General features: G+C 40.6%; 1 protein-coding gene across 3 annotated transcripts in view; it reads right to left on the reverse strand.

Moving 5' to 3' along the window:
• GPC3 (glypican 3) overlaps nucleotides 1-12,558 on the reverse strand; it is a gene marked incomplete at its 5' end in the record, with an annotated part of 437,280 nt that overhangs the window by 210,041 nt on the left and 214,681 nt on the right. For all 3 annotated transcript variants that reach the window (XM_079727248.1, XM_079727247.1, XM_079727246.1), the window contains one exon: nucleotides 6,807-7,501. In XM_079727248.1, coding sequence (XP_079583374.1) covers nucleotides 6,807-7,501 — 695 coding nt within the window. The remainder of the gene's footprint in view (nucleotides 1-6,806; nucleotides 7,502-12,558) is intronic.

Genomic DNA, 12,558 nt, shown 5'->3' on the forward strand with positions numbered 1-12,558 from the left:
GACTTGAGGATATGGGGAGGGGGAAGGGTAAGCTGTGACAAAGTGAGAGAGTGGCATGGACATATATACACTACCAAACATAAAATAGATAGCTAGGGCCTCCCTGGTGGCGCAGTGGTTGAGAGTCCGCCTGCCGATGCAGGGGATACGGGTTCGTGCCCCGGTCTGGGAGGATCCCATATACCGCGGAGCGGCTGGGCCCGTGAGCCATGGCTGCTGAGCCTGTGCATCCGGAGCCTGTGCTCCGCAACGGGAGAGGCCACAACAGTGAGAGGCCCGCGTACCACAAAAAAAAAAAAAATAGATAGCTAGTAGGAAGCAGCCGCATAGCATAGGGAGATCAGCTCCGTGCTTTGTGACCACCTAGAGGGTTGGGATAGGGAGGGAGGGAGATGCAAGAGGGAAGAGATATGGGGACATATGTATATGTATAACTGATTCACTTTGTTATAAAGCAGAAACTAATACACCAGTGTAAAGCAATTATATTCCCATAAAGATGTTAAAAAAAATAAAAGCATATGTTAGGTTCTCAGTAGGCAACGTTACTACTAAGGAAACTCAATAATGGAGACCTGGACGTACTAAGGTCCAGAATCAAAGGCAAATGCATTAAAAACTATCTGTTGGCCAACAGGCAGATTCCAAACATTGCAACTGGAAGAAAACCTATACCTCACCACTGGCATGGTGCATAGAGATTCTAGACAAAGTCATTTTACTGTGTGACTGGGTCTTCCATCACCTACATAAACATTCCTTCTTCCCCTGGAAACTACTCTGTGCCTTTAAGTGTTATGAAGACGAAAAATCTCATGCTTTTTAGTACTTCATTGGGAAATACTATAGCAAAAGTCTTCAAGGAGGGAGAATGAATTCAAAAGCTGATTGTGAAGCTGGAAAAACAGTAGAGAGTAGTACAGGATATTAAATAAGATAATAAAGATCCACTTAACCTATGTTCAAGGAATGAAGATTCTGGTGAAAAGAGAATGGAACTCTTTGAAGGAGCAATATGGAGTAATTAGGAAAAGCATGAGCTTTGGGGTCAGACAGATCCAGCTTTGAATCCTAGCTCCGCTACCTACTGGCCAAGTGATCTCTGAGGACAACAACAGTCAGGGTCATCTTTCCAGCCACTTCTTGTGCCCCCGGTGTCTATCAGTGGTTCCACAATTAGATGCTCACTAAATGTTCCTTGAAATGAATCCTATTTCAGATAGTGCTAAAAGGAATATCACAATGAGGAAAGAAAGGGAGAAACAGTGAAGGTAGAAAAGGTTGCAGTTTTGCACAACATTCAATGAAGCATACAACAAGTCAAGATAATGAAATTATGGGAGAGGAAGCACTAATGCCGAGAAGTTCTGAGATGAATCAATAAAGAACACGAGTACAAATGGAAACATAAAAGTGCAAACAGCCACGCGAGGATATGTGAGTAATTACTTTGGGGGGGATCATAAATGAAATCACAGAAAGTTTTGGGAAACTTTCTGGAATAGCAATAAACATCCAATATGCTGATTATTACTCATTTTATCAATGGATCTGAAATGTACAATGGCTATGCATATAATCCACATATAGGGATATAGTAATTACAATCAAAGTGGTTTCAGAATAAGAACAATTGCATTTCAAAAAGAAGGTTGTAGCATTCAACAATTTGTGTGGTGTAACGACAATGTTGAAAGTATATGTATTGAAAATTGTACATATTTGTATTTGCCTCAAGGTATAAGATATGGAATTCAATAACATGCTGATAAATTTAACAATGATACCCTCAGATACTACCCATATGATACCCAAATACTATTTTTTAAAAATAAATTTATTTATTTATTTTATTTATTTATTTTTTGGCTGTGTTGGGTCTTCTTTGCTGCGCACAGGCTTTCTCTAGTTGCAGCAAGAGGGGGCTACTCTTTGTTGCAATGAGTGGGCTTCTCATTGTGGTGGCTTCTCTTGTTGCGGAGCATGGGTTCTAGGCATGCTGGCTTCAGTAGTTGTGGTGTGTGGGCTCAGTAGTTGTGGCGCATGGGCTTAGTTGCTCAGTGGCATTTGGGATCTTCCCGGACCAGGGCTCAAACCCGTGTCCCCTGCCTTGGCAGGTGGATTCTTAACCACTGAGCCACCAGGGAAGTCCCCCAAATACTATTAAAGACCTACTCAGTACTCACTTGGGGCCATGATGCTTAACCTAGTTCACAAATGTAGATGAAGAATCAAGATGGATCTATTTACAGTCCCATAATTAATACTTTCTTGAACTTTTCAGTAAAAATTTTCTTTCTTTCCCTTACTCTCCTCTCTCTCTCTCTCTCTCACACACACACACACACATTCACACATTTTCACATACTTGCTATTTTTATTCACGCCTTTAAATTAAAATAACATTAAACATCTTGGCACTTAAAAACAAGTTTAAGAAAATCTCATTATCTATTTGGCACTTAGAAAACTGCTGTAGAAAGAGTACTGCACTGGGGCTTAGTGAGTACCTGCCATGTGCCTCGAACTCTGCCAGGTACTTTGAACCTATCATTTCAGTGAATCCCCATATATCAACCCCATTTGACAGATGAAGAGTCCACGGTCACAGCTTTGCCATTAACTGTCACTCACTTCCACCCTCTGGGCCTTACCTTGTCTACTAAACAAGGTGGCTGGAGTTGCTTCCAAGGAAGTATCAGAATCAAATGGAGTACTTTTTAAGTGACAAATTCTCTGGCCTCTCCACAGACCTATGGTATCAGAATCCTCGGGGGGAGGTGGGGAGGCTCCAGGAATCTATTTAACAAGTTCCCTAGATGATTGTGGTGATGAGCCAAGTATGAGAACTACATGCCTACCACCTACAGGAGCACTGTCAGCAACAGCGCCCTAACATTTGCTTGCATGCCTTCACTTGGTAGTCTGAAGAACTGAAGACCATCTTATGGAAAACTAAAACACTAATAGGCCATAATTATAAAAAATTAACAGTGCCCCATTCATTTATATAAGACCAAAATGTCCTTTATGATCTGGGGTAGATGGTGGCCACCAAAACAGCTGAGCAAAGTCCCTGCATGGCAGACCTCATGGCATGGCTTATAGCTAGCTAAAAAGGCTGTCCCAAACAGAGCTCTGGAAGAGCCTATTTTCGAAGAGGTCTCTCGCCACAGCTTAACCTCAAGCAGGACTAACTGGCAGGCTCTTACACTTTATCACAACAGGAAGGCGAAGGTGCTACAGCAGAATCTCATTAATGTTTTAGTTTTCAATCAGCTTTGGCTTTGGGGCATTCTGTGGTTTTGTTAGCAGGAATAGAGTTCTGCAGTCCACCCAGCCCTCACTTCCCCTCAGCCCCCATAGATGGCCCAGCCCCCTTCTGGCCCATACAGAGTATAGCTGGATCACACCTGGCCAATGATTCCCCACCCCCACCATTTGGTATATATTACTTAGAGCTGGCGATCATAAAACAGTAACAAGGCAGAGTTTACATATGCTTTCTGTTCTAGTTTAGGCGTTCCCCGGGGAAGGCAGGCTTCACCGCTTTCATCACCAGCTGGGAGCTGGGAGCAGTCAGGCCCTTAATGGCCAAAACAGAAAGGCACTGCATCACTGAGCGCCTCTTGACAGCCAAGGCCTTTCTTCCTGAATGATAATGACATGAAATGTACTCCCTCTGTGGGTGTGCGTGTGCACACACACAAACGGGCACATGCGCACCTAAAACATAGCATGTTTGGCATCCCAAAATAGCTATTCAATTTAAGTTCATGATGTCTTTGCAAAATCCTTATGGAGCTTTTAGAGTGAAAGTCTGGGAGGGGGCATGGTGGAAAGCGTGCTAGATTGTAGCAGCAGAAGACCCTGGACTCTACTTCTGGCTCTTCCACTAATTTTATAACTTTGGGCAAGACTCACTGAACTTTTACTTCATTTGTAAATCAGTGGGACTAGACTAATTTCTTACGGCCTTTCTAACATTCACGTTATAGTGAGATGTTCACTGTGGTGAAATTTATTCAGTTACATGTCTGTCTGTCAATGAAGCTAAACTGACCTTTTAAAGACTTAAGAACTATGTCTTGGGTAACTGAGTACCCAGTACCTGGCAAAGAGCCACGAACAGAGCAGATGCTTAATAAATGTTTACTAAACAAACCTTCATGTCTAGAGCCTGATCAAACTAGTGGACTTAATCCCCTACCAGCTCCCCACCCTATTTTTCTGTGTTTAAAAGCATTAGAGGAGAATACATGTTTTCAAGACGTTGCTGTCAAGTGACCAATATCAGAGGCAAACTTTAAACACTCCCATACCCTGTCTTTAATGGTATCTCCTTATTTTTCCTCTTATTGAAGACATTTCCACACCCCTGGCACTCTTGCTTTGTGTCTGACACATAGTGGGCCCTCAATCAGTTTCAGGTGAATGAACATACGAATGCACTGACTTTTCTTTTTTCTAGTTCTGTGAGATTTACTTTTGTATAAGGCCCTAGAATCTGGCCTTCAATTAGAAAGCAATCAAAGGAATAATTAGCCACTGAAGAACACTATCGTTAGGACATTTCTGTTCATTTTACTATAAAATATTTTCTCAGCAAATGTGTTTCAAACAGCTAACATTGTGAATGGGGCAATTAGAGCAGTTCCGTAAGTAGCCATCCTGTGGGCTGCATCATTTTTGTCCTCCTTTCTAGTTTAATTCACCAAAGAAACCAGTTACCCCTATCGTTCTGTACTTCCAGAGTTTAAAGACAGGGCTAAATGGCCCATTCTGCTGTCCACATTCTGGGTAAGCAATGGTTCGGAGTACACAGTAGTTGCACTATATAGAAGATAAGAGCACGAATCGAGCAAGGCAACAAGCCAGGGTTGGAATCCCAGTTCCCCCACATCTATTTAACTACCTTTGACATTTGGGCAAGATATTTAAGCCCTCTAAGCTTCATTTACTCCTGTGTAAAATGGGGATAATACTATATTAGGACCTATCCCATGGATTACTAAGAAATAATATTACATAAACTGGACAGCAGAGCACCTCAAATGTGGTAGGAGCTCAACAAGGGTAGTGTATTATACTATTATGCCACGTCCTTCTACAAAGCTGGCAACATTCAGGAATCAGTCACCATCACCTTAGTGAGATCTGGCTGGTAGCTCTTGGCTGTATGTTCTGCTCTGTATTGAAAAGTGTGTGCATCCTGTGGTTCTGAATGTGTGCACCCTAGCTTAGCAGGTACAATGTAACTAACATTGTCTGACTGAAATCAATCAAGCTTCTGCCTCACAAAACTGTCCCACCCCCATCACAAATCCTATCAGCCTTACACTGGTATAAATCAAGGCTGCAAAAACAACTGTTGGAAAACATGAATGTTTTGCCTCACCTGTGTTCTTGTGTAGGTTTAGTTAGTGGGGTCTAGCTGGGTCTCCTATGTTTAAAGTCACTACTCAAAATGCAACTCAAAACTACAACGAGGTAGCACCTCACACCAGTCAGAATTACCATCCATTAAAAACTCTACAAATAACAAATGCTAAAGAGAGTGTGGAGAAGAGGTAACCCCCCTACACTGTTGTTGGGAATGTAAGTTGGTGCAGCCACTATGGAACAGTATGGAGGTTCCTTAAAAAAGCTAAAAATAGAGCTACCATATGACCCAGCAATCTCAATCCTGGGCATACATCCGGAAAAAACTATAATTCAAAAAGATACATGCGCCCCTATGTTCATGGCAGCACTATTTATAATAAGCAAGACATGGAAACAACTTAAATGTCCATCAGCAGATGAATGGATAAAGAAGATGTGGTATATACATACAATGGAATATTACTCAGCCAAAAAGAAGAATGAAATAATGCCATTTGCAGCAATATGGATGGATCTAGAGATTATCATACTAGTTAAATCAGAGAAAGACAAATACCATATGATATCACTTATGTGTGGAACCTAAAATATGACACAAATGAACTTATTTACAAAACAGAAACAGACTCACAGACATACAGAACAGACTTGTGGTTGCCAAGGGGGTGTGGGGGGGGAGGGATGGATTGGGAGTTTGGAATTAGCAGATGCAAACTATTATACATATGTACAGCTGAATCACTTTGCTGTATACCAGAAACTAACACAACATTGTAAATCAACTGTACTTCGATAAAATAAATTTAAAAAATAAAGTCACTACTCAAAATAGTAATGTGATATATATGATTAAGAGCACAAGAGTGAAATCAGAATCAAAGAAAGTGGTGATAACCTAATTAAAGGGAGACCTGATCAACTTCTGAATCATGGCTTGGTCAAGTTACAGTTTCACTGAGGTTCAGTTTCCTCATTTACAAAATGGAGATAACAGTTCCTACCTCACAGGGTTGTCATGAAGGTTGTGATAACTAACAACAGTGGTAATAATAGCTAATAATTACTGAAGAATTACCATGTACCAGGCACATGCTAAGTGCTTTAACACATGTTATTCCCTATGAAGAAGATATTCTTTTTAGCCCTATTTTATGAATCAGCAATATGAGACTCATACAGATAAAATGATTCACCCAAGGTCCCACAGCAAGAAAGTGGGTGAAGCTAAAATCCAAAGCCAGGCATTAGGACTCCATAACCTGTGGACTTCACGTGCTGCCTAGCTTTGTGAGGTTATTCAGTCCCTCTATCATCCCTGCCCACTTTTTTTCTCACTTCTCTCCAACAGCACCTGCTACTGGCCAGGCTGCCCTACTCCCAGTAGAATCCAATTCCTCTGAAAACTGTAGAATGGTACTCACAGTGGTGGTCAGTTTTCCTCCATTCTTCTGGACATACTGGATGGAATCGTGGATCGTAGAAAAGAGACCAAGCAGTACATTCTCCATGTCATAGATTCTGTACATGCCATTCACCAGTTCTTCGAGAGACAGAATGTATTCTCTCCAGTACTTGTCAATCTCCACCACACCTGCCATACAGCCTTGCATAACCACATTGCAGTAGCCACCACACGGCTTAACCATCATCAGTCCCTGGCAGTAAGAGCAGTACCACATTCTGGTGAGCATTCGGCCACAGTCCTTACTGAACTTCAGGTGATCAGTTGTGTTGATCACTTCAATTCCAAGATTCAGGGCCTGGAGGAAGATCCTAGTGACTTGCAGTGACTTGGAAACCTGGGTCATAATAAGTTTGGGGAAATTCCCAAATACTTTCAGGTCACGCCTTGCCCCTCGGAGGCATTCATTGATGTCTAAGGTGGACTCCGGCAGGCCTGGGTTCATTAGCTGGGTATAGATGACTGGAAACAGGCTGTCAAACAATTCATTGACCATGTCATCCACGTTGATGTCAGAACCCAGGATATAGAGAGATACATCAGTGAAAAATTCACCCACAAACTCAAAAGCTTGTGGGGTCAGGCTCGGATAGTTGTTCTTGAACATGGCATTGGTGTAGTTCTTGGCATGGCGAACAACGATTTCAAAGGCCTCTGTAAAATAAGAGATAAAGAAATGCCCACAAATTAAAGCATGAAAATCCAGTGTGTAATTGAATTTGAGATTTCTCTATTGCTGTAGTGATTAAGGTCCCATTTGCCTTAAATAACTGACTCGTTTACTTCTGGCATTGCCTCTACTCCTGCAGCTGTTTGTTCCTATAAACCAATTCTCCTTTCTGAACATGAAGTCCAAACCCCGATGTGCACATAGATTCTTAAGCACACAAATTATATTTCAAATGACAAAAGCCAGGATTCAGTTAACATTCTGGCCTCTCATAAAAATATTGATTAAAAATTGGCTAAATGAGAAGTTCTTTCTCTTTCTCACATTGAGTTATTCAGTTAAAAAGAAATTGTATTTCAAGACATTTCATTTTGGGCTTCCCTGGTGGCGCAGCGGTTGAGAGTCCGCCTACCGATGCAGGGGACACGGGTTCGTGCCCCGGTCCGGGAAGATCCCACATGCCGCGAAGCGGCTAGGCCCGTGAGCCATGGCCGCTGAGCCTGCGCGTCTGGACCCTGTGCTCCGCAACAAGAGAGGCCGCGATAGTGTGAGGCCCGCACATCGCAAAAAAAAAAAAAAAAAAAAAAAAAAAAAAAAGAGAGACATTTCATTTTTAGACAGAGATAAATATTTGACAACAAACCATATACTATATAAACTCACATAACAATTTAAGCCTGTTCATCCCTGGAGGAAAGGCAAGTTCTTAGCCAAGAATAAAAGCTATCACAAATTTCATCATGTAGGTAGATTTTCTCTAGATAACTTTAAAGGGAGCTATCTGACAGACTGACAGTCCTGAAAGTGGAATTTATCCCCTAAACGGGTATCTGGATGGAAAAAAACAACACATGCACTCATCTATACATTCGATACTGAAAATAACACCTCTGGTATTTGCAAGCTGAACATCTGGAAGGATAACTGCTAAGCTTCCTTGGTAAGTTCGGCTTCCACATGGCTTGGAAACCTTATCTACTCTACAGAGACTACGGGTTCAGGATTACATCTGCTGCCCCTACCCCTTGGCATAAGGCCTGATCAGTGTCATTGGTTTGAGAGAGAAAGTAATAATGTCACCATCCCATTTTCTCCAAACTGAAGCACTGCAGACACAATTTATCCCAAATAACCAGAGTCCCACATTTATATGAGAGAAAGGATAAAACTTCAATAATAGATTTTTCAAAGAAATAAGACATAGTTTAAGAACAAACAAAAACAACCAAGTTTCCCAAGACATTTAAAATTAATTTAGTAGTTTCTTTCCTTTCCTTCCAAAGCGCAAAGGTCCATGACAGATGTACCCCAAATGATGCTATTTCATGAGCCTTGAAAAATCAAATTATTACCACTTTCAGACTACTAGACAGACTGCATTCCAACAGCTCCTTGGGATCACTTAGCCAAACTTCTCAGTCATCTGTGGCAGAAGTGAGCTCTAGGTTGTACCACCACCATCTGCCCCAGATCCCTCACAAGGTAGAACACACTTGCTAGATTCTTCCCTTGGGTTTCTGACATGCCGAGGAATGTTGAGCAGCTGTCAGAGCAATTCTACTGGGTTTCCAAGCCCACTTGAGAAAGTTAATCTTCATTTTCATCAATTGCTAAATGTTCATTTGTTACTTTTATTTTGTTTAGAACGTTAAGCAATTCTTAGAAAGTTTATCTATCTTATAACAGTCTCTTCCTAACGCCACACGCTACTTTATTTTCAATCCTTGAATCTAAAGATTGAATGAAGCCAAGAGATCGTCTAACCCAATACAAAGGACCAGTCAATTAATTCTTTAAAATCATCAGAAATTTGGAGATTAAAAACTATTCGTTCATTTTAATTTCAGCTACCAATCATTTATTATATACTAGACCCTGTACTAAGTACTGGGGGTATATAAGTGCTAGGTAGATGGAGATAAATAATACACCTTCCTTGTCTTAAAAGTACTCCCAAGCTATATGGTTTAGCATTTACAAAGCATTTCCAAGTATATTACGAGATCTACTTTTTACAACAATCTTCTGAATTCGGTATTGCAATCCCCATTTTATAGGTGATGAAACTGAGGCTCAGCAGAATTTAAGCACTGTCCCAGGGTCACACAACTGCAAAGTAGAAGTAGTCAACTCAGACTAGTGTCTCCCGGCAACGGTTTCACTCTAGTTGCCCTCAGCCCTATAGCTAACACACACATCCTCAAAAATCTTTGAAAGTCAAGTTCATTTTTAGGCTCATTATTTTCCCATTGGCTTCTCCTCTCCAAATGGAAATGTACTGGAAGAAATTGCAGCCCAAAGACCAACAAAGCAGAGTTATACTTTCACCTTTGTCTTGGGACAGCACGAATTCAGAGAAGAAAAGACTGCTGCTGAGATACTACCCTGTGGATCTCAATCATCTAAGGTACCCTACAGTTAATTCTCTACAAGTCAAATTTCATCTCTAGCACAGTGCATTTGTTCTCTAACGTGCAAGATATATGACAGTGAAATTCCACAGACTCTACTGCCATAACATTTTTCTTAAGTTTCTGTTACTAGCACTGCTGGATCGATAGAAAAAGAAAATTACAAAAGATCATGAACACTTCTCCAGAAAGAATAACAACAACACATATTGCAGAGGGAAAGGGCTAGGGGTTCATATGCTCACATGTGCTTCCTGCTCCAACTTTCACAGCTCAGAATCCACTTAGCACATCTCTGGGTTTTGCCCAACCCCCTTACTTCTGTATCATGGGACAACAGACCAAACCATAACCGCTCAAGCAAAGGCTCCTTGGGGATTTATAGGAACCAACACTAGGTGAAAAGTGATGCTCAGCTTGAGGTTGGCAACTTGAGGTTTCATGAAATGAAGCCAAGGGCTAGAATGGGCCAGGAAGTTCAGTCGATTGATTTTTTTTTTTTTTTTGGTCAGATAATAATGTATGCTTAAGCTAGGGGAGGTTTTCCTCTGTCTCTTTCCTGGGAAAAAGTCAAGCATTATATCCAGGAAAAGTCGGAACAATGTAAAATCAGAGATGTTACGAAAAATTTGGCACCAAACAGAAAATAGTCTATTTTTAACAATATATAGAAAGATATATGATACAGATAAATAGATCTAATAAATTAATACACATCCAAATATAGCAAGGTTTCTAGATTTATTGTTGCCCCCATCACTATTCTGGTCACCCCTATTTGGACACACTCTACTGTTATCAACTTCCTTCTTAAATTATGGTGCTCAAAAAGGGACACAACTCTCCAATATGGTTTGATATGTAAAGTGTGCGATCAGGCTATCACCTCTCTTTAAATGGTTCAGTAAGTTCTCCCCCATCCCAACCCAGGACATATATCCTATAACCGTAGAAAAATGAGTATCCTTAGTACTTGGCGCTGATGTTTCTTTACCCAGACCTAGACATAAAAAAATGTGTTTTCATGGACCTTTTCAGTAAAAGACTAGATTTTTTTTAAAAAGGAGAGTCTACTTGTAGTTGGAAGACAGGAATAAATGAACCATTGAGTTCCCTTCAAGCCCTTAAGAATAAAACAGTCCTGATAAAGGCAGGTTACTTTTTTCAAGGTAGTTTTTCCAGCATGTGAGAATGGCAAATACTTTATAAGAACTTTTTAAATTCCTAGGATAAATGCCACACAATGGGTTGGACTCCAGTCTTTGTTTTCAAGCACAGGTACCTTAATGGAAGAAGAAAACTGACATTTATGTGATACCTGCAAAGTATACGCCAGGATCTGTAATGAACTTGCTCACATATGTCCTCTCATTTAAATTTAACATTAACATATGTATTTGGAATTATTTTTATTTGGTGAGGAAACTGAGGCTCAGACAGGTTAAGTGACTCATACAAGATAATATCTCTAGTTAAATGCCACAGCCTGAATTTAAGTGTAGGTCACTCTAACACCAATACCCTTGCTAATTCCACAACATGCTCCAGCCTTGAAAACTGGACATTGGGAGACTTCTGGTCTTGGCTACATGTAAAGAGCTTGGAAATTATCATTCCCATTCTCAACAACAAGATAATAGCTGAAACAACTGAAAATCAATGATTCTTCTTAGACCCATCAGGGAGTTAAGGTCACAGGGCAAACTGCTACCCTGAAATCTGGAAAGAGAGGCAAATACAGAGAATCACAGTTGAGATCTGCTGGATCTCAGACACCTGCAGCAGACGCCATTGAAGCTATAAACTAGTCGAAACCCTTAAATGGTAATTCTGACAAACTGATAGAGGCTGAATGTGAACTATCCTGAGAGTTGAAAATTCCTGGGTCCTCAGTTTTATGGGTCCCCCACATTCCCATGGGATTTACCTCAAGAAAACACACAAAGTTCTCATGGTTAAGATCTAAGAAAAATCTCCTTGTTTTTTCTGGCAGGGATAGGGGGAAAGTAATAATTTAGAAATACACCATGAGCATTCTCCATAACAAATGCCTGTTCTCCAACAGACACAACTTTACCAAAGCCTAATATACCTAGAAGAGGGGCAATTAGACAACTCCAGTCCCTCCTAGCCTTCCTGTAACACCTAAAGGGAAAGAAAAAAAGGCCGAGAAAAACTTATGAGGGTTACAGCTCATGGACTTAAGTCTACTAACAGACTGATTAATCGTAATATTATAGGCCACTTTCACTCCCCCCCATACCTTTCCACCAGAAAGACACAGATCCTATTTAAGAAGGAGTTCTTAGAGAAACCCACCAAAAAGAGGTGAGAAAAAATAAACAAAGACACTAGAGGAAACTAAAGCCTCTAGCATCTATAGATACAGCAAACAATACATAGCCTAACTCCTAGTCACATTAACATAAAACTTCACACTAAACGTCTAATTACCTCAGCTCCTATTATCCAATATATCATATTCTGCTTTTAACAAACAATTACAAGCCATGAAAAAAGGCAAGAAAACAGTCTGAAGAGACAAAGCAATTATCATAAACACACTCAGATATGGCACAGATTTTGGAAATATCAGACAGGGAATTTAAAATAACTATTATTAATATGTA

Source organism: Hyperoodon ampullatus (genome assembly GCF_949752795.1).
Source record: "Hyperoodon ampullatus genome assembly, chromosome: X".
In the NCBI taxonomy this organism is placed as follows: Eukaryota; Metazoa; Chordata; class Mammalia; order Artiodactyla; family Ziphiidae; genus Hyperoodon; species Hyperoodon ampullatus.